The 22,761-nt window shown below is 36.2% G+C and overlaps 3 protein-coding genes and 1 long non-coding RNA gene across 11 annotated transcripts; all 4 read right to left on the bottom strand.

Moving 5' to 3' along the window:
- Positions 1–690: 690 nt before the first annotated feature.
- On the bottom strand, positions 691–2,978 carry LOC110606811. The gene is made up of 2 exons (XM_043953499.1): positions 2,131–2,978; positions 691–769 (listed from the first exon to the last, which is right to left on the bottom strand). Exons 1-2 carry the CDS (start codon positions 2,976–2,978, stop codon positions 691–693), a joined length of 927 nt encoding a protein of 308 aa, XP_043809434.1.
- A 3,059-nt stretch (positions 2,979–6,037) lies between these two features.
- Positions 6,038–10,019, bottom strand: LOC110606308 (transcription factor bHLH110). 7 transcript variants are annotated; one of them, XM_043952892.1, is made up of 8 exons: positions 9,597–10,018; positions 9,325–9,488; positions 8,195–8,870; positions 7,518–7,652; positions 7,390–7,470; positions 7,078–7,143; positions 6,509–6,571; positions 6,038–6,427 (listed from the first exon to the last, which is right to left on the bottom strand). In XM_043952892.1, exons 2-8 carry the CDS (start codon positions 9,450–9,452, stop codon positions 6,254–6,256), a joined length of 1,323 nt encoding a protein of 440 aa, XP_043808827.1. In that variant the 5' UTR covers positions 9,453–9,488; positions 9,597–10,018; the 3' UTR covers positions 6,038–6,253. The 7 variants fall into 7 exon arrangements, with proteins under 7 accessions (XP_043808827.1, XP_043808828.1, XP_043808831.1 ...); XM_043952893.1 differs by having other exon boundaries at positions 6,038–6,421; positions 9,325–10,019; XM_043952896.1 differs by lacking the exon at positions 9,325–9,488.
- Positions 10,020–12,795: 2,776 nt separating this feature from the next.
- Positions 12,796–17,480, bottom strand: LOC110606400. 2 transcript variants are annotated; one of them, XR_006349329.1, is made up of 3 exons: positions 14,949–17,475; positions 14,702–14,874; positions 12,796–14,609 (listed from the first exon to the last, which is right to left on the bottom strand). It is a non-coding gene; the product is annotated as an uncharacterized LOC110606400 (long non-coding RNA). The 2 variants fall into 2 exon arrangements; XR_006349328.1 differs by lacking the exon at positions 12,796–14,609 and having other exon boundaries at positions 14,617–14,874; positions 14,949–17,480.
- Positions 17,481–20,243: 2,763 nt separating this feature from the next.
- On the bottom strand, positions 20,244–22,492 carry LOC110606338 (alcohol acyltransferase 9). Its single transcript, XM_021745094.2, has 2 exons — positions 21,896–22,492; positions 20,244–21,339 (listed from the first exon to the last, which is right to left on the bottom strand). Exons 1-2 carry the CDS (start codon positions 22,322–22,324, stop codon positions 20,413–20,415), a joined length of 1,356 nt encoding a protein of 451 aa, XP_021600786.2. The 5' UTR covers positions 22,325–22,492; the 3' UTR covers positions 20,244–20,412.
- Between the last annotated feature and the right edge of the window lie 269 nt (positions 22,493–22,761).

Here is a 22,761-nt window from a genome sequence, read left to right on the forward strand (position 1 = left end):
GAGTTTTGATCCGTCCGGCCGAGGTGATGTGATTATGTGATGCATTCCATGAGAGCATATTTTATCACCTGTTATGTTATTACTATTCTACTCACTGGGCTATCGTAGCTCATCCCTCTCCCCTAACTCCAGTTGTGCAGGTTCAGAGCTCAGAGAGAACTCAGCAGGGTACAGGAAGAGTACAGAGTCTTGTAATAGCTAGTGTGGACATGTAAATGTAAAGAGATAAGGTTTATGTATAGTGTATAGAATGGTGCTTGACTATAAGAATTGTAATCCCTTTGTGGAGTCACATGATCAGTTTATGTAGGTTTCTTTATTGTTGTATGTTTATGAGCAAAACCAGGCTTAACATTATGAGATTGATCCGCCTAGAGCCATGAGGAGCTCTAGTAGGGATTGGTAGAGCACAGAGAGAGTGCATGCACAGGTTAAGCCTTGGAATAAAGAAAAGTTTTATGTTTTTACAGAAAATGTATGATCATGTATGGGATTTCACAGGTATACAGACAGAATAGCAGGCTTACTACGGGTCCCGGCGACCTTAAGTCGATCTGGATCCTAGTGCCGGTGGCAGTTCGGTTTCCGGGCTGTTACACCTGAGATTTTATGGCTGTTCGAGGTCGATACTCTAAGCAATAAGGACTAATCTCAATGGACCAAGCTAGCATCCGACCTGAGGTCTTCGGTCTATGCAAAATATTCTTCAAGGGTTGATCGGTCATTACTACTCCCTGGTGGCTTTCCAGATAAACCCTGAACTTTCGGACTGCCAGTAGGAGAGCATAGGCTATTTTATCAATATTCAAATATCTGACCTCGGCACCTTTAAGCACCTTGCTGACATAGAAAATAGGTTTCTGCTCTCCTTCTTCCACCCTTACCAATACGGCGCTGACTGCTTGTTCAGAGGCCGCCAGGTATATCAGAAGTTCCTCCCCTTTCCTGGGACTACTAAGTACGTGAGGCGAGCTGAAATAGCTTTTGAGTTCTTTAAAGGCTTCCCGACAGTCTTCTGTCCATTCGAAGTTTGGCACTTTCCTCAACTTCTTGAAGAATGGTAAACACTTTTCTGCCGACCTCGACATGAATCGATTAAGCGCCACTACTCTCCCGATCAGTCTCTGGACGTCCCTTACACATGTCGGTTCTGGCATATTCAATATGGCTTCTACTTTCTCTGGGTTGGGCTCGATGCCTTTTCCACTTACCATGTACCCCAGGAATTTTCCCCCTCAGATGAAGAAGGCACATTTCGTTGGGTTCAACTTCATTCTGTACTGGTCTAATACTCCGAATACCTCCCTCAAATCTGCTATGTGCTGCTGAAAAGTTAGGCTTTTGACTACCATATCGTCTACATAAACCTCTACGTTTCTGCCGATCTGGCTTTTGAAGATTTTGTTCATCAGTCTTTGGTATGTTGCCCCGGCGTTTTTTAGCCCAAAGGGCATGGCTTTGTAGCAGTATGTCCCATCTTCTGTTATGAACGAGGTCTTTTCTTCATCCGACCTGTCCATTGGGATTTGATGATAGCCAGACATAGCATCTAAAGAAGACATGTAATCGAAACCTGCCGTAGAGTCAACCATTTTATTAATATCAGGGAGGGGATAACAATCTTTGGGATAGGCCTGATTTAGGTCAGTGAAATCTATGCACATCCTATATTTGCCATTGGCTTTTTTGACTAGTACAGGATTAGCTAACCATTGTGGGTACATGACTTCCCTAATAAAGCCTGCCTCTTCTAGCTTCAGTACCTCCTCCTTGGTAGCTTGTTGCTTCTCCCTTCCTACTACCCTCTTCTTCTGCTTTACTGGTCTAGCTTCAGGGAGGACATTCAACTTGTGCGTCATCACTTTTGGGTCAATCCCGGGCATGTCAGAAGGCTTCCAGGCGAAGCTTGATGCGTGACTTCAGATCAGGGCCATGACCTCAATTTTCTTCTCTTTGGTAAGGCCGGCGTTGAGACTGAAGACTTTATCTGTTTCTACTTCTGATAAGGAAAAAATCTCCAGTTTCCCTACCGGTTCTGTCCTGGCCTCTGTTTTCTCGTCTCGGACCTCCAGGACTTCTGAATCCAGCCTCTCCTCTATCGAGCTCGGCTCTGCTACCGTGGCCAAGTACACTGTCCTTGCTTCCTCCTGGCTTCCCCGAACTATTCCCACCCCTGCTTCTGTTGGAAACTTCATTGCCAGGTATCTGATACTGGTGACGGCCTCAAAGTTGAACAGGGCAGGTCTTCCCAGGATCGCGTTGTAGCTCAGAGGAAGTTTGGCTACCAGGAACACCGCATAATGAGTGCGTGTCCTCGGTGCTTCTCCTAGGGTGAGAGCCAGCTTCACCTTCCCTTCTACAGGTACTGGGACTCCTCCGATTCCTTTGACCGGTGTCTGATCCCGGACCAATTGTTCTTCAGGGATTCCCATCTGCTGGAAGACCCGGTAGGGTAGCAAGTTGACCTTACTCCCATCATCCACTAGAATTTTCTTCACCCGATAGTTGTGGATGACAGCTTCAATGACAAGGGTGTCATCATGGGGCATTTGAACACCTTGAGCATCCTCCGGAGAGAAGGTGATGGCCAGTGGACAGTGTTCGACGACCTGCATGACCTCAGCGCCACTGCTTTCTCCCTCTCGACTCCTCTTCTTTCCTCTACGGCTCATCCGACCTCCTGTGCCCCCCACAATCATGTTAATGGTCCCACTAGACCCATCATTCACTGCTCCTGCTCTCCTCGACGCTTGGGTTGCCGAATTGGGCTGAGGTCGTTGTCCTTCTTGTTTCTTCACGAAGTTCTTCAGGTGCCCTCTCTTTATCAGCCTTTCGATTTCTGCGATTAACTGAAAGCAGTTATTGGTATCATGGCCATGAGTGCGATGGAACTGACAGTATTTGTCAGGATTTCGCTGGTCGGCTTCTGTTCTCAGGGGTCTGGGCCACTCTACGAATTCTTTGTCTTGGACGGCCATGAGTACTTCGGCTCTAGAAGCGTTAAGTGGGGTCGGCTTCTCTGGGACCCACGGAGGGAGTGGCCTTTGTTCTGCGACCCGAGGAGGGAGAGGTCTTTGGTCCCTTCGTTCCCAGGGCTGTCTGTAAGGCTCAGGCCTTTTGCCATGTTTCCTCTCATGCTTCTCCGACCTCCTTTCCTCCGGGGCTTTCTCCTTACCTACCGCTCCCTTGGCGAATCGGCTTGTCACTAAGGCATCATCCTGCCTTATATACTTTTCAGCCCTCTGCATCAGCTCGGCTAGTGAGATCGGAGGCTTCCTGCTTAGTGAGCCGAAGAACTCAGCAGAGGTTGTTCCCTTCTGCATGGCCTCCACCGCCCTTCCCTCATCGAGCTCGGGAATTTGCAGAGCCTCCGTATTGAAACGAGCGACGTACTCCCTGAGCGATTCGTCTCTTCTCTGCTTGATTGTTTCCAGATAGCTCGTCTTTCTATCCGCAGGCACCCCGGTAATAAACTGGCTGATGAAGCGAGTGGCCAGATCTCCAAAACTGCTGATACTTCCGGCCTCAAGGTTATTAAACCACGCCCTCGCTGGCCCCGAGAGCGTCATTGGGAATGCCTTGCACATCAAGGCATCTGATAGAGTCTGCAGCTCCATGAAGGTCTTGTAGTTGAGGACATGCTCTCGTGGGTTTCCAGCTCCGTCATAAGCCGTCATTGATGGCATCGTAAACTTCTTTGGAACAGTCTCCTGCTGTACCCGCTTCGAGAAAGGCGAAGAAGTGGGCAGGAAGGTTTGGCCCTGATCCTTCTTTCCCAGTTCGGCCAAGAGCTGCTCTCTCAACTTCTGCAGCTTTTGGTCTACATCCTCATCTTCCGGTCTGGGTTTCTTCTCTAGGTGGTATTCCTCCTCCTCTGCTTCACTTCTCGTCCATTTGGTTGTCCCGGCGGAATAGTTGTCAGCCTCATCATTTTCTATCATCTCCCTCACCCTTCTTCCATGGACTCGGGCCTCCGGCTCTTCCTCTTCTCCGGCTCTTCTCTCCCTTTCCCGGCACCGCGGCTGCTGGTTTGAAGGCGATCAGGGGTAGGATGGGGCTCATTGGTTTGGGGTTCTTCTACTACTGGGAGTGTATTTATCGGGGTGCTGAGACCCCTTTGTTGCATTATCTGCCCCAACCAGTGGGCGGTGTTCTGTAGTTGGAGGGCCATGGTTTAAAGGTCTTGGTTGGATAAGGTAGCGGTGGGAGCATTCCCTACCAAACTTGGCTGGGGATTGAGAGGAAGGGGTGTTTGGTTGTTTAGTGTTGTTGGGCTAGAAAAGGAGAACTGCTGCCCCTCTTGGGCAGAGCTCAGGTCATTTGGGATGTTAAGGTTGATTTCATTGTGATTAGCCATCGTGGATCTCAGTGGGTTTTGTTAAGAGTGGAACTCCGGTGATGAAAAGATCTCCTTCGTTTTTCCACAGACGGCGCCAATTGATGATCTGAGATCCAGAAAATAGGGTTTACAATGGGTTCTGTAAAACTGGAAAAGCTTAGACCTAGAGGAGAGTATTTCTCCTTTTATATGTTTCCTTTTGTCTGCTAGTGACGTGCTAACAGAACGTATATCATTGGACCACCTGTTCCTGCTACGTTGATTCGGATGTACGAGGGAATCAGATCTCTGCTCCATGCGTAACGGCCTCTGATCCTCTTCACGCGCGTGTAGATGGGTCCACAAGGCAGATGAATGAGTCTTCCTTCTGGTTCTGGGCAGGGCTGGGAGATAGGAGCAAAGCTGGGCCCAAAGGAGATCGGCCCGAGATGCAGTGAAGGCGAGGCCGACCTGGTTGAGAAATTCGGAGGGCCTGGTATCAAGGCTCGAAAGGGCCAGACCTGTTAGTGTAGAGGATGTGTGGGCTTCTGAGCAATAGGCCGCGATCGAGGGCTTGGCCCCTGACTGGGGTAGCGGTCATCGATTGTAAATAATTTAAAGACTTAAATGTATTACAGATAATCCTATTATTTTCCCAATTCCCACTTTTATATAGAATATAGATTTTTAATGAATGAAAAATTACACCTATTAAATTTTATTAAATACCGATGCTTGTAATGGTGCTTTATTATATACATATATGTAATATTGTATTTTTTAATATTAATTTAGTACAATTATTTAGTATTAAAAATTATTAGTGTTAAAAATATTACATTATTAATAAATTAAATTAGTATAATATTAAATAAATAATTGAAAAAATTTTTTATTTTTTTAATTTTTAACATACATTTAAAATTTTAATCAATAAAATATTTTTTTATTAAAATAAAAATAAATCATTTTAAGAAAAATAATATCATTTAAAAAAATTATTTTTTACGCTTTAAAAATTTTATTAAAATCTTTAAATAAATTTATTAATATATATTACTTTTAAATTAAAATTAAATAATACAAAATAAGTTATCTCATAGAATTTAATATTTTTTTAATAAAATATTTTGTAACCGATGCAACTTGAATTAGTGAATTTATTAATCCAACCATCTCATAAAAATAAGCTTATAATTAATTTCATAATAAAAATATTTAATTTTTCTTTTAGTAGAGGATTGAGAGTTTGGGACTCGAATATAAATCTTACTCATCATGTAAGATTGGGTAAAAATATATAAAGTCATTAACAGCTGTAGACAGGCGAGACAAGTAAAGCATGAAATCAAAATAATGGCAAGAAGTTGGGACGTTGCTTTCATACGGGTAGTTTTTCTATGGACATATTAATTATGGCAAGTTTCAAATTCGTTTGGATAAATAAAACAAATATCAGGCTAAGGAGGGTAGCTGTCTAGCTGATGTGGATTTAGTTTAAATATGGCCCACCGAAGGACATGGATGGGCAGGCTTTCCTCAATCACAAGAACATCATCCACTTCAGTATGTCGTCGTTTAATTCCTTTTTCTCATGACGCGAAAGCTACGAGGAAAATGAAAACCTATCCCCATCATACAGACTACGAAAACCGAATAGAAATTAGGGTGGGCTGGGCCGATGTCGATTAGGAAAGAAGAGAAAAAAAAAAAAAAGAGTGAAATTAAATTAAATATGAATTTTATCTGAATTGTTAATGGATCAAATTTGGTCCATCCTTAATTTCTTACAAGATGACCAAACTTGCTCCATCAAAACAAAACCAGTTTTAATTAACCTTAAATTCCTATCCAACACTACCTTAAAACAACAAGCCGCAGTTACACGCTAATTAATTAACCTTGTCTGCCCAATGCCGCTTCAATTACAGAGTTTTATGTTCCTCCACCAAAATTAGGCAGTGGCCAGATGCCTCCTCCACCACCACCTCCTCCACCATCGCTGGTCACATAAGACATGCAAGATAATGGTACTAGACATAGTCCTCGGCTTCTTAAATCCTTCTTCGCCTCATCATCATTTTCATCCTCCATCACTGAATTCTGAAACTAGCACAAAATTGCGTCATAAGAAGGCGAGCATATGTAATAATCTTTTGCTTAATTAGAGAAGACTTGAAAATAACTTACTGTTTGCGTAGTTCTAGTGCTGGTCTTGTTGCAAGATGATTTCATATATGGAACGCTCAACGTCTGCAAAAACGAAAATATTAATTTTCCATACTTATTTGTATATTTTTTTTAAATAGATATTGAGAATTGGGGAATAAAATCTGAAATCTCTCCGATTCACTCAGATACACTTACTATATATACTATATGTATTTTCAATTATATAATTTTAAATTTAATTTTATTCTTGATTGTGATTAAAGTTTAAATTTAAAATATCATTAAATTAGAACTAATTGCTCACTAAATTTATTTTTTGGTAACACTATGACAAATAAAAAAAAAATTAATGAGAACAAAATTAATAGCATCGAACGTTGGAAACCCTAGAATGTGTAAATTAAATTATAATCTTGAGTATTGGACGGAAAGAATTTGATACATCCGATGGCAATATCTTATTATTCTATTGGTATAAAAGAAACAATGTCAGAAACTTCTAGAACTAGGGCGCAATAGTAGACAGGAACTAGAAGCCATGGATGGAAACCTAAGTAAGAAGAGAATGTTTGGGAAAATGAAAGTACCTCAACCTGGCTTTGAAGAAATTTAATGTATCCAATTGCCTCCATTAGTACGGATGCTGTGTCTGTCTGCAGTATTCTCCAAAACCCCATTTTCAAAACAAAAGGGATATATTGTTAATTTATAAGATTTTACATCAAATTAATGGAATTAGTGGGGATTAATAATGATTGCCCTAATTCATAATCAATTTTTTTTTTAAAAAAAAAATAAATAGTAAACTTGATTTTATAAAAAAGCAATTTAATAAATTTTAAATTAAATGTTATATTGAAACTTATATATTATGAAGAAGGGAGAAAATGAATTATTACCTTGCCAAAGGGAGCAACCAGCTGCTGCAAAGCTGCAATTCTATCTCCTAATTTCTCTTTCCTAACCTGTTCGACGAAATTCTAAATAAGAATTATGAAATTAATGGCTATATAATTATATTTCTCACCTTAAATGGTGGGCAGGAAGCGCGTGTCTCCAATCGCGATTTCTTGGGTGCAGCTTGCTGGTTTGCTTTAGACTCCATCAAGCTGTCGTTGGGCCTCTTTGCCTCTGGAATTTGATTGGCAGTGAAAGAGGATGTCTTCCAAATTCAAATACCAAAATATATAAGTGTGGAATTATTATAATACTATAAAGACTGATTCTTCTGATAAAGAGATTAGTGTTTAAAGCTGAAGGATTCTCTTGCATGTGTATCAAAAAGAGATGGAAGGCTATTCTTGTTTTGCCATAACAATTCCTAAACAAAAAATAAAATGAAAGAAAGAAAGAATTATTATAATAAAGGGTTTCAACTTTTCAAATTGTCCACTAACACAAGGAGAGGAAAAGAAAGAGAGAAAAAAAAAAAAAAGGGTAAAAAGATTGAATCATGTTACTTCTTTTAGTAACATTAATTACTCATCCATTTATCTTTAAAGTTGAAAAAAGTGTTGATTTTGGATAACATAAATTGGATTCTGCTGATCAGCATTGCTCTTGAATTAGATGAGACAAATTTCCATTAATTATAATGCATATTCAAACACGATTATTACTGTTCTTCTGGCAAGCCCATGTAAGCTGCAAGGAGGAGGAAGAAGAAGAAGAAGGAGGAGGAGGAAAGGAAGAAGAAGAACTCACTTTACTAGGGCTACATGATGGCATATGCATACGATCTAGACTGTAAGAAATGTTGTCGTTATATATGCCAATATTATCATGCGAAGGCTGCCCAAAACTCCCACTAAATCTTTTAGAGGTTAAGAGATCCAAAGCCTGCAAGTTCATGTCAAAAGAGCCTGAGATCGGCGGCTGTGAGGGACTCAAGTTTGAAATATTGATGCTCGGATATATCTGGCTAAAGTTCCCTCTGCCGGGTATGGAACTTCCAAGGGTAGAACAATCATGAGAAGTGGTAGAGTACATTTGCCTTGGCGAAAACTGATGACCACCATTGATAGCAAAACCAGAAGAAATAGTCTTGAGCAGTAGCTTATCGCTTAGATCAGCACTTATATCTTTTTGCTTATCTTTAAAATGGGTTGTGGATGATAGATGAGAATCTTCAATACTCGAGGGACTGTTTATCGTCTCTGTAAATTTGGGGAAAGAATCTGATGATAAGTAGTGTTTGATTTTTGCAAGCTGTAGGTCATGAGCAGACTGGTTGGTGAAGCTTCCTCCTGCATTATTGCCATTCCAGTGGAAACCCAAGTCTTGAATCATGGAACCGTTGAGAGGAGGGATTAAAGTCTCGTTTTTGTGCCTCGGATTTACAGCTACTCCATTGCAGTTGGGATTGAAGTTACCACTGCTCCTGAAAATTACGAAGGAATTAAGTCATCAACAAACCCTAGCAGCTATAAAGAAGTACAAAAAAAAAAAAGGAGAAGAATGAAACACAGCTGAAAATAAGAAGAGGGAGAGAGAGAATGGATGGTGTACATGTAGTGAAGTTTGCATTAATGGATATTCTGCTATGTGAACCTAGAAAACTTTGTGTTTTTTATATTAATTTTAGAATCAATCTGATGAAAAAGAAACCTTCAGTTGAAATAGAATCATTTGATAATTTAACAAGAACCTAATTAACATGCAGCTGGATTTCACCTCTACACAATTTCTTATTGGATGTACATCAAATCATAAAGGGAAAGGGGAAAAACAGGGAGATTCCAAATCCAAAAGTTGATTTATAATGGTACTGAGAACAGCTAAATTCATTATAGAAAGCTTAGAAAGTTACAGAGAGGGAGAGAGAGAGAACTCACAAAGTGATGTTTTGGGTCCAAGCATGAGTGCTTCCAGCTCCATAGCTAGATGGGGAAGTTAAAGAAGAAGATCCAACAAGCTGGGCTTGAAGCTGATGATGCTGGTGATGGAGATTAGCAGACTCCATAATGACAGAAGTTTTTTTTTTTTTTTTTAAAAGTTGCTTGAAAATCCCAAGATAAGTAATTAAAATTTAAACAAGTCTAGCTAGCTATATCTTGATTCAGCAAGAATCTCCGCACACTATTCAAAATTATTGACACACACATACCTTGATGCTTTTGTTTAGCTCGACACTTCCCTCAGTTTTTGCTCTTTACTCTTTCAAGTTTCTTGTTAAAGTAACCTTGAAAAGAAAGAAAGAAAGAAAGACAGCTTCAAAAACCCATCTCCACACCCTCTCTCTGATCACTTTAATTAATTATTTATTTTCTGTTCCTTACTTTTTCGGTGGAGCTTCTCAAATATAAGATTCAGTATTTGATATATAACATTATAGCCCCCCCTCTCTCTCTCTGCAATTACAGGGAGATGATTATACTCCCTCTATGATATGATTAAGATCTGTGCCTTCGATCCCAAGGCTTTCAAGATAGTGTTTGAAGAGAAATGATGACTATCATTCTTTCTCTCTCTCTCTCCCCACATGTCTATATATATATATCTAAGATGAATCGGCAATCAGGGTTCCATGTAGCATAGCTTTGCTTATTCTTTGCAGTGAATGATAAAAGTTTTGTCTAGTGGCTGTGAATGATTCAGTCCCTTGTATTCATCCTTCCACTGTAGCTACTATATCATCAATTCTATTACCATTTAATTTATCCTGTTTTATTTATTTATTTTTGAGATAAACAATTAGAATTTTATTTTATTAGAAGAGTGAGAAAGAAAGCATAATAAAGAGAAACTCCATTTAGCACAACTAATAACAAAGAAAAAAGCAACAATAGATTATGTTCTGCTTTACCAGTCAGCTCTTTTTATGTTTAGATATATAATTATCATGAGATTTAATTAAGAATTTCTTTATTTTATAAAAAAGTTTTAGATTTAATTATCATGTAGATTAAAATTGGACATCCTTGTGAAACAGTATGTAAAAATTCTGAAAAACCTCCTGTTGATTTGGAAACTGATAAGCTTAAAACATAAGATTCTTTTCTTTTCTTTTCTTTCCTTTTCTTTTCTTTTCTTTTCTTTCATAAATTGTGATATATTAACTAACGAAAGCTGCATAAATTTTTAGTCAACAGGCTCTACAATTTTCATTACGTCAGTGCATAATATGCTCTGGTTAATTAATTAATTAAAAAATCTTGGTGATGGAATGGAGGATAGCTTGCAAGTGTTTTTTCAAAAATCTTCATAATGATATCTCACAGTGGCAAACAGATAGAAGCTAAACCCTAGAGTCTGTGCATGTACCACTTTTCCATTAATTTGGTATATTTTCTAATAATTATAATTAAAGTGTTTAATTATTATAAGGAGTGATTCCTACGTTTACTATAACATTTCTTTTTCTTCCGACTTAATGATATCTCTCCTAATGCTTTAATTTGTTTGCTTGTTAAGAGAGATTAGAAAGAGATTAATAATAAACACCCTTAATTTAATAGCATTTTCTTTTAGCCCCACAAAGTTTCACATCACTCCAAAAGTTGATGGGAGAATGTGAGATCAGAGTATGGGGCTAACCCTTATTATTTTTTTATATATAACTTTTCCTTCTGCCCTCACTGCTTTTACCCTTAATTACCATGCATGGCCACCTTGTGTATGTTCTTTTTAATTATTTTAAAATATATAATATTATTAAATTACTTTTTATTGTTCTTCCCCTTTCGTCCTCAAAGGAATTCTTCTTTATTCAAAGCTTTTCATCCTCTCAATGGTTGGTCACCTTTTTGTAAATTTGCTATGCTCCAAGTTTATTTATTAAATTTTTAATTTTACTTTTATGGAACTTTAAAGATTCGTATTTAGAGAGCAAACGTGTTTTTAAGAATGATTCCCTTTAATTATTATTAAGATTTTTCATCTTAATTAATTAATTAATTAATTCTTCTGTTTATTAAAAACTTATAAAAAAAACTCAGTGCCTTAGCCTATTGCTAGCCACCCATGTAATAATAATTAAAATAGCAGTAATTTTGTTCTTAATAAATTAAGTTAGAAAGAATAATGGTGATTTAATCTCAAAAAGATATGCTATGATTGATGACTTTAGGGGTTCCCTTACAGTCATAAGTAGAACTCATAGGCAGTCAACCCTATCATCAAACACCCACTCACCATATGCATTACTAGATAAAGACTTTTTTTTTTTTTCATTTTAAAATACTCTGTTTTAATCTCATTTCAATTATAAAGTGAATATTAAATTTATATATGATGACCGCTATACTACTAGTATTAAATTGAAATCGAGATCTGCAAAAGAAAATTAGACCCAACATTCATCAAAGCCTACTATATAAACTAGTTTATGAGTACACTATTCAATCCGCAGTTAAAGTAGGTCGGGGCTCCCTAAGGGTCCAGACGCATCAAAAGGCACCAACTCATTTGATGTGACGGGTAGAAAGGGAGCAAGTCCAGCTATACCGCGACTCTATTAGCACGGACGTCGAAAAGAAATTAAATGGTCGCCTGATGAGGATGGGCAGACAGATACACCTGTACGTACGGCTCTGTGTGATAGCGACATGTGGCACTGTAGTAGAGCTGCGATTACTAGAGAATAAGAAAAAAAAAATAAAAAAACACACAAAAATTATATTTTTCTCTAAATCTCATACCATCAATATAAAACTAAAAGTTTTATTAAATTTGTCATATTTTTTACAATGGTTCAATCTTATTTCTAAATTCTGTATACATCTATTTCTGAAAAAGGAAGTATTTTTTTTTTTTACTGTATTAAATTCTTTTGAGGAGAAAGTGATTATAAGATTTTACTTATTTACTTTCATATATATAATGAAATTAGCTTAATTGATGAATTATAATTCAATTAAGAGAGAGAATTGAAAGAAGCTTGAGAGAAGTTCAATCTTACAATAACAAAGTTAATGCTTTTTGAGTGTTTTATAATAAGCAATTATATATTTAGTGACCCATTAGTTGGTTGGTGAAGGAGAAATTAAATAATTAGAGATTAACTAATTAGGGGATAAAAAGACAAGATGATTTTTCTTTAAGTGTGAGTCAAATACTTGGCAAAGCCCTTAAAAGGAGGTCTAAAGTAGCAAGAAAAAATAAAGGTGTGTCTAAGAAGAAGACAAAGTCATTGGAACAGAAGAATATATGCTTTCTCTCAAGACCATGAAAATCCAACACTACTTGGGGGGCCATTGCTCCCTCTCTTTGCTTTTTCTTGCCCACTCGCCCATTAATATTTCCTTATTCTGTTTGATTCCCTTTCATGTTTCCATAATCTTATTAGGGTTTTATTCATTCCTCAGGCAGAGTGGCACCAATTTTGAATACCACATGCATGTTTCCCCACACATTCTTGTCTATGCTCATCTGGGTTGAGTTTAATTTTTGGTTTAGTTTGTGTGGAACTTGAAACTTTTATTATCTGGCTTGCTTCTTGATTTCTTCAACTTTTTCCTTTGCTTTGAGGGCTTTGATCAGCAAGAAAAATAAAAATGAAAGTGAATGATTAATGAGAGAAAGAAATAAACAGATTTTATGTCTTGTTTGAAGTTGGAAAAGTGAAAAAGATATGGTGAAAGGCTGAAAGTGCAAAAGGTCCTGAGAAAGTGAACTGGAAAAGAGAAAAGATCGGTGAATACTTGTCCTTCTCATCAATTTCACAAGCACTTTCTCTGATTTTTTTTTTCATCCTTTTCTTGACAAGGAAAAAAAAAGTAAGGAAGATGAGGGTCGGCCGCTAAATGTTTGTCTTTATAGGCCTATTAGATTTCAGCTTGATATAATATGAAATTCAAAATCCTCCGTCCTTGTTAATCCTCTCCATCATTTCAGATACAAAGTAAATGCAACTTAATTTGAATTCCTAACAAAAGCCATTTGCATGTGTCTTTTAAGAAATGATTAAAAGCTTAATACGCCAACACAAACCATGATGATAATATCATTGCTTTCTCATTCACATAAAATGATTTATGCAATTTATTACTTCTGGCAGTCAGTACAGAAAACACACACAGAATTGGCTCCACTCTCTAAAAAGCTGTACATAATAACGCTGCATCTACCTGGCCATTATTCTTGCAGCACAATGTCATGGAGTCTGTAATTTTGCAATGTCTTCCATACAAAATGATCCTGAAACTTACAGATATTAAGGAAGAATTCTAGTCATTAGCATGTAACTCAGGATAATTTAATTGACAACCTCATCATAACGTTCTTTGTTTCTTTTTGGAACAAGTTGGTTCAAGCTCTATTCCATTCTCAGCTCCCTCTTCATCCAAGCTTCACCGCTTAATTCAGTGTTCATGATTTCACCAGACATTTGATTTGCAGCACCTTCATGCCTCCTCCTCAATGCCTCTCTAATCTGGTTAGCATCAATCTTACTATAAGAATCTTGAACTGGGACAATCTTACAGCTAGCATTTTCTTGGTTTACTCCTCACCATCGTCATCAACAATATTGATTGTTTCAGACCAAAATTTCTCTCACTCAAGGCCTGATATCCTATCAAAGCTCAGCCACTAGAATGTGAACTAGCAATTTGATACACTAATAATTTTTTATTGTGGGTCCTACTGGTATTCATTTTTCCAAATGAAGGGCCACTCAGTAGTCACTACCTCTAATGTGGTAAAGCCACAGCTTGTTTCTTGTCTTGCTCTAAAACCCTGACCGTCTCTCAACTAAACATCAACTAATGACATAGGAAATATTATCCGTTCAACGTAACTGTATGCTGAGTACAGTCTCTCAATACAAAAATATATGAATTGAACTAAAGGAATTAACCTTCACATGTTCCATATCTTTAACCTTCGTCAGCAGCTTCCAATTTAAATTAAAATATAACAATGATATGTACTAGTACTGTCAACTGTCCTTGATAGACATTTTCATGACCGTGGATTTCCAAGATTCATATATAGTAATATAGAACAAAGGGGATAATCAATGTACCCCATAATTGCTTGACTGAAATATCAAAACTCCAGCGACCAAACCCTTCCCTTTTCTATAGGCAGTTATACTTTTTGAAATTTGGCAGCAAGGAACAACGAAACAGCTGCAATTTAATGGGGTTTGTACTGCAAACACAATGTTGTACAAAGCCTGCAAATTCCATTTGAAAAGGATTTGTTCATTCAATAATATGCATAAAGATTCCATTTTCAATCCAAGCTGGACCACATACAAGTGTTTACCAGTCATTCACAAAATTCCATGCTACTTTTGCAAGATCTGGGAATATATTCAGTTTATTTAAAGCATTAACAAGTAGCCTGTAGTGGAGTTGGATATTGAGATCAAATGCAACTGTTGCCAATAATAACCTCTCCCTGCTTGTGATCAATTCCTTCTGCTTATCACAAATTTCCTGCAACAAAAAGTTGTTGGATAAGCAATCAGCATTATATGAAATCTTAAAGCAGCATGGTTGTGTGAGCTCACTATTGTCTGGATTCTTTGTGGCAGAATAATCCCATTTATTTTTCATATCATAATCCACAACAACAACATCACACAGCAAGCGTGGGTTTTCTTCTATTTTGCAAGCGAGAAACATGCCTGCAGTTTCCATTTTCTGCAAATTTTCACAACTGTCAATAATGAAAAACAATAAAATAATCAAACCAATATATTCACAAACAACTGCCAAACCTTAATTCAGTTGAAATGAATAAAAAGAATACATAAGAAGCAGTACATATTCACAAACAAAACCTTCAATATTGAAGCAGAGATGAGATTGTGCATAGAAGGGAATTAGATGGGTAGTGGGAACTGCAAGTACTTAGCAGGTGTTAGGAATCGAACTGAAGTTGTTGAGTTAGTTAGAAAGTAGCAGGAATTGTTACTAGATAGATCTAAATCTGTAGAAATAACAGCTATTGTAACTACAAAAACTAACCAGAAATATCTAGGATATAACTCAGTTCTCTCTATCTTTCTCTATTCTTTTCTCTCTAAATTCTAGTTCTCTCTCTGCTATATTCCGATCCTTTTCTACTGTCTAATTTCTCTGTTAGGGATCAAGAACCCTAATATCTTCCTACTTTGACATGCAAAATACCACAGAGGAAGCTCTCTCTATCTCTCTTTTTATGTGTGTATGAGTGTTGTAAAGAAATCATTTAATAACAATAAAGAACAAACACATCATCTCATCTGCAAGTTTGATATAAAGGATGCTTACATTATGCACCAAGTTTTTTTCCTCAACAAATAAACATTAGTCATTCTAAACATATAGTACTCAGAAATAGGAAAAGAAATGTCATGTTAGGGTGCAACGGGTAACTGCCAATCCTTCTTTGCATGACAGTGATGCATGTAAAACTGCTGGCATAAGATCAATGGACATAGTATCGTCACCTGGGGTCTGAAAGGCAGACATCAGTGATCACCATCTAGGTGAATATGAGTTGCCAAAGGCTATAAGGAAAGGAAAATAGTTTCTATTCCATGGGAATCACATCATGAGAAGGATAACATCATAATAGACAACTATAGAGCAACACTTTCTCAGGGTTGATCATTGAAACTAGTTGAGAAGTTTGCACATCAACCATTTTAGGTATGTTGATTCTCTCTTGAACAGAGGATCACAGATTCAGCATCTGTTAAAAAATGAAAATTGATTTGCTATCAATGTGAAAGTTAAAAAATTTCCATGGAAAAAATCATCTGTGCAGGTTTAATCGCAGCAAGGTCTGAAGAATATAACCATATAAAAGAAAAAAGGTCCAAATCCAATGTCAACCAGTCAGCTACGAGATACACGCTGGTAAGCAATTCAAAACAAATAGATTTGACAAAGGAAATGCATGAGACAGTGTGGTAGACGAAATTCTACAACAACAGGGGGCAAACCTTTTATTGAATGAATTAGCAGGCATTGCTAACGAAGTACCTAATCTAAAAACTGAAGCAATAACGGGAACTATCTTTTACTAATACTGTCATTATAATGAACATCTCAGAGAGGTTAATATGCAATGCCAATGGAAGCACTGAACCAGAAAGCATCAGATACAGTAAGAGCCAAAAACAAACGACTAAGACTCTCTCTCAGAGTGCAAATACCCAGTAATATGTGCAATATCCTAAGCTTACCCTTTAAGCTTCTTGCAAAGATGTTAATGAATGAGCAGTAAAACTTCTATAGTGGAGACTCTTTCTCAAAGTCAATTCCGTCCATTTAGAAGGGGAACAATCTTCAATTCTTGCCTGCTAAAGTACCACTTGCGCAATTGGAACTGAGGTTTTTTCCTTTAAGCACTTGCTGGTTGCAATAAGCTCTTGAGATGGGTTCCCTCCCGTCTGTTCTCCGAAGCTAATTTCTCTTATTAACGAAGTGAGAGAAAAAAAATTTCAAAATATAACAGCTGAACAAAACTTGCTGAGCTAACAGTGGCCTTTGGAATTGAACAAATTTTCTACAAGCCAGAGGCATTATCAAGAAATCCATAAGGAAATACAAAGAGATTATCAACTCAACAGGGATACAAGTTTTCAAGGAATCTGTAAGAAGAAATGAGAGGTGGAATCTGACTGCTAATGGTGATAATTTCATTGGGGCGAATCAGAGTACAGAAGACTAAAAGAGCCAAAAAGCATTATATGAAGAGCTGGTGAAATTTTCGTAATCGTAAATAGCCAAAAACCCCAGAAATCTTTCTTTTTTTTTTAACAAACCGAAGATGTAACAAGAACAGGATTTATTCGCAATCTCACAAGAAATCTAGAATTTTGACCTGAAGGGGTATTCGAGACTAGAATTCTATGGGTAAATTTGCTTCCAGCCCGATTTGCCTAGACAGAACCTGAACCTGTAGGGGTTTAGAGCCGCATATTGAACCCTCCTAGAATTTTTACCTGAAAGGGTTTAGAGTCACATATTGAATCCTCCTAAAATTTTAACCTGATCCTTTTAGTTTAGATTTCATCAGGTCCGAGCGTCTGGACACCGACGGTCATCACGTTGGAAACTTAGAATTAAAAGTTCATGTCCCTGCTTGGCATTCGCAGCCAGCAACTGCCAGTTGTGTGCGTCTCCCTCAAATGATCTTAACAAACAAAAATGCCAATTAGTAGTTGGGCTGAGCTGAGCCGGCCCAGATTACCCTTGTGTAAGATTGGAAATTGCAGCAAAGAAAACGCAATAGCGAACCTATGGAGCCCTGCCCAATTTGCAGTTTGTGATCTTCATCTTGCCGCCACTAAAATTTTTTTTTATTAAAACATAAAATTCACAAAAAAAAAAATGAATTTATTAAGAAATAAAGTGATCTCGTAAATATTTACTTCATTTGATCTCATTTTAAAAAAATTAGAATCGAATCATTTATTTTAATTTATATTAATTATTGCCATTAAATATAATTTTATACCAATACTTTATTTGTATTTCTCAAATTTATTAGAATTTTCATGAAAAGTTACCAGTGAAAATTGTTTCTCTAAACAAAAATCATTTCATTTTTGAAATTTTGAGAATTTTTTAATGGTATTAAACTCCCCATATCTAAATCTTATTTACATAATTTATTTTTTAATATTACAACTAAATTATAAAAAATAATTTACTTTTTTAAAAACACTTTTAGCATATAAATTATACTTTACGAAATAAATTAATCTAAATAATTAAATAAGTGGGGCCACATTGTTTTCATATTAAACATAACATGGTGTCAAGCCAACACAAGATTTTCAAACTTTATATGGTTCACGAATAACATGAATTTTATGATGAGAAAAAAAAATCTTTCACAATGAATAATTACAGTTAAATTTACTTCAAATTCAAATATGAAATCTTATTCTAAAAAAGTATATCGTAAAATTTAATTATATATTAATATAACAGAGATTTATAATATTAAATAAATAATAGCTATTATACTCATACCCTACTACATGAACAAGTCGTGAAGACAGCTGTGCCTGTGGGCGGCTAAAGCCTAAAAGTGCTGGAAGCCAAAAAGCATGCGAGTGATGCAGAGGGCAGGGGAAAAAGACCATAAATTATTAAGGGTTATTCGTATCAACTCAACACTATTAAAATCATCTTATTAAATTTATATTATTATAAAAAAATAATATTTATATGAAAGATAAAATTTAATTTAAAATTATTAAATCAATATATATTTTTTATTAATAAAATATATCTAATTATTAAACAATTTTTTAAAAAAAAAAGAAGAAAGGAAACGCATGCACCCAGTATAAAAATGAAGTGTGATGATGAGTTGAAGGGAATCAATAGATTTTTCTTTCCCTTTTTTCTGTAATTATTTTTAAATAGAGCACTATCTCTCATGTTGGTCTATAAAGTTGCCTATACATATAATAATTACACGATTTAATTTGTTAATTATTGAATAATACATTCAAAATTCAATTTAATATTCCTATATTCACAAAATAAAATTTAGAGCGTGTATAAATTTAATTAAAAAATAAAACATTTATTCTATTTTTATTTCTTTTTCTTTTATCTGTTAGTAATGTCTAACCACCTCTGTATTAAAGAGTCATATATTTTTATCATCTAGATTCGTACATGTAGATGCATTAGAGCACCAACTCCATACCAGATAACCATTTAATTTCTATTAGTGCGCATGCTGATAGAACTGTGAAGTGATTGAACCAACTATTTTCTCTCGCGTCACATTGCTGGACTGAATTATTTTCTATTGGATTTGTCCTCATGATTAATCCGACCTGTCTTGAATATCAAATTAAAATTTAAGGTATTGGGCTGATTTGTTTAAGAATGAAAAGATAGATTTTGGGTCTATATCATTATCGAAGACCTGACCTAGACAGTTCTACAGTCATCAAAATTAACTATTAATTTTACTTTTTATATATTAGACATTATTTATTTTTCCAGTAAACTTTACTTGAATTTGAAATTTGATACTTGATAAATTTCAATCAACTTAATCAATTAGAAAAGAAATGGTTTTAATTAAGCTAATGGAATTGTGGGAACACAGGTCAAGTGTAGGCATCAAAATGGAGTCGAATGGGGGCACATGGTGGGGAGAGCTGAGCAGGGCAGGGCACGGCACTTGTCATCAATCCTCATCATAAAGAAAGCTAGAAAGATCGATCATCATATCCTTAGCTATAATATTACAGAAATGTCTGCTTCTTTCGTACAATAATTTTTTTAAAAATGCATAAAAAAATTTCAGTTATTTATCCCATTGGAAAGTGGGGATATGGCTTTACCTCTAATTAAGGCATTGAAATATGGAAAATATTTGGGTTAGGCTTGCAAACGAAATGTATTACATCATATGGGAAGAATTAGGATAGGCTAGAAACCAGCAAGTCAATAGAGCAAGACAAAGGAACGAAAAAGTCCAGGTTCCAGGGCAGACTCTGCCTAGTGGCCACCGACGTTTGCAGGCCTAATTAATGCTTCCCTTGTCTCTCCACACTCCACAGGCTTTTCCCTTAGTTTGGATTTCAGAAAATAAAATTGCTATAAGGTTAATTTTATCCTTCCACTATACAGCAACAGATAATTATACTAACTAAATTTTAGTTTTCAATTTAAATTTATTTTTAAATTAATTTAAATAAACTCATTTTTTTATCATGATCCTCAATTTATTTTTATTTTTGTTATTCGTATATATATATATATAACAGTAAAGACATATTCTTTTTGCCAAAAGTATAGACATATTCATGAACTGACAATAGAGAATAAAAATGAAATGAATGCACAAAAGCTGAGGAAGTTCTAGAAATTGGTCAAATTTCACTTTTACAAAAGACAACACATTAAGTTCATCTCATCATATCCATATAAGCTTTTTCTTACTTATTAGGTAGAATGATTTTTAAGGTGAAAAAAAAAAAACACAACTATATATGGCGTGATTAATCAAATGAATCCATTTTCTTCTAAATGATACCCATTTCCATTGGCTTCTTTATCCCAAAAATCCTCCTTCATATAATACTCAAACTTCACAGCTGCACTTTCCGGTAATGATACGAGCACGGTGACCGCTTCAGTATCACCGATAACCGGCAAAAACAAGCAGTAAATATCACTAGTCAAAGAACCCATATGCAATGGCTTCCCTTCTCCAAATTCCAAATCCTCTAATCCTAATTTTGACCACTGAGAAATAACAAAGCTTGCTGAAAGATCTGTTTTTACTGTTTTATCCTCCAACAAATCAATCATTGACCTCACATAATCATCATTTAAACATGATTTAGCATGTTGAACTAACTTTATCCCATGATGCAAATTACTAGAGATTAAATCCTTAACGTAGGTCTGAGCACACCCCAGTACGAATCCATTCCCATAATATCCTGGTGGCATTTCTGGGATTAACTTTTTCCTGACATTAACCGAGAAAAGGAGCTTGACATTGAGAGAAGATTGCAAGTCCAGTGATCTAACCCAACACTGCCACGTGTGCGCGGCTAGTGTTTCAAAGGTGGTGCACTTGAGCGAGGGAATACACTGCCTCTTGAGGTGGAGGATATGAGACGCGGTGAAAGTTAAGGAGATGGGCACCAACGGCTGAGATTGCAAATAGTGGTTAAGACCCACGGATGGTTGTAGTTCAGTGTCATCGTGTCTGACATAACTAGGATGTGTGAAGGTTACATGCGGGGGATTTCGAGGTTTTAATACATATCGGAAGTGAAATGGCGTGACTGGGAGATCATGATTCGGTTTTGTGGTGATGTGGGCCCATGCTTGTAAGAATTGGGAAGTGCCTATACCGTCACATACACAGTGATTAACTCCGGTGCTTAGTATCATTCCTCCACATCGTAGATTTGTTACCTACAATTAGTAAAACTGGAAAAATAAATAAATATACTTTTCTATTTAATTTATCAAGCAAAAACATCTTTTCTTTAAACAGAAATTTCGAAAACATGAAAGAGAGAAAGAGAGAGACTAAGACCATTAGACCAACCTTGAGATCATGACCAAGTTTAGTGAAAGGGAGAAACTTTCAGAGGATGATCACTTATGGCCAGGAAAGATAAACGGCATCGTTTCAGGAAAACGACGACGTTCTCAATATCAGGTATAATTCATTTTTTTTTTTTGTATTAGAAAAAAGGAAAGGTTTCCTGTACAGTTTGTTGGCTTGGCACCATCACTTTCCCATGGATGCATGTTTGAAAGAGAGAGATCACACTGGAAAACTTTCATTGCAGTATATATAAGTGGTAACTTCGGAGGATACATTAATGGAGCACTGAGCTAATTGGGAATCCATTGAAATTTTCAAGGATTAAATAGATTAACCAAAATTTAATTTATTAACTATTAATGTATAATTAAGTCAATTGGTAAACATTGTAATGAATCCAGAAGAAAACAAGATTACCTGAACAACAAGAGGAGGAATGTCCAAGAAGCTCTGGGCTTCCACTCTATACAAAAGCTTTCTCCAAGACCTGTTTGGTTTCCTAGAAATTTCAAGAAACTGTTCAGCTGTGATATCCATGAAAGCTTCAGCAAAGACCGCACCTTCTCCATTGCAATCTATCTCAAGCTTCTGATCTTCTTCTTTGGAAGTTCTCAACCTCCCGGCTAATGGGTAGTAGTCGGCAAGAACTTTAGAGAGTGAATATTTCAAGATATCTGAGCTCACAGATTTTTTAAAAAGGTAGAGATATTTAATGGAGAATCTAAGGAACTTTTGATCATCAAGGTTGGAGAGATATAGAGAATGGTTGGGGGTGGGGATAGAAGGGGAGATTAGAGCTGGGTGGTTATGATAGAAACAATCAGGGAGTTCTGGAGATTTGAACATGCTTGCGAGAGTTCTTGTGAAGCTTAATTTGTGGAAGATGAGGGAGAAGTTTAAAAAGAGAAATGGGGAGAGAGGGAGAAGAAATGGAGATCTACGGTTGGATATGGGGAAAGTACGATGAGATTCCTTTTAGAAGCGGGAGAGCCTAAGGAGAGTGCGCATATAGATCTGCTTTTTATAAGCTCACTCTTCCAGCTTTCTCCTGGCTTTTAGTTTATTAACTGCGGAAAAACTTATTTAGACTCATATATAAAATAAAAATAAAAGTTATATTAAATTTTATAAATTTATATAATAAATTTATATAAATATTAAATTTAAATTAAATTTAATTCACTCTACATAACTCTTGTTTTAAATTAATATAAAATTTAATATATTTTTTAACATTTAAAAATATATTAAAGTGTTAAATATTTAAGGAGATTATAATATTG

Source organism: Manihot esculenta, chromosome 18, assembly GCF_001659605.2.
Source record: "Manihot esculenta cultivar AM560-2 chromosome 18, M.esculenta_v8, whole genome shotgun sequence".
Lineage (NCBI taxonomy): Eukaryota > Viridiplantae > Streptophyta > Magnoliopsida > Malpighiales > Euphorbiaceae > Manihot > Manihot esculenta.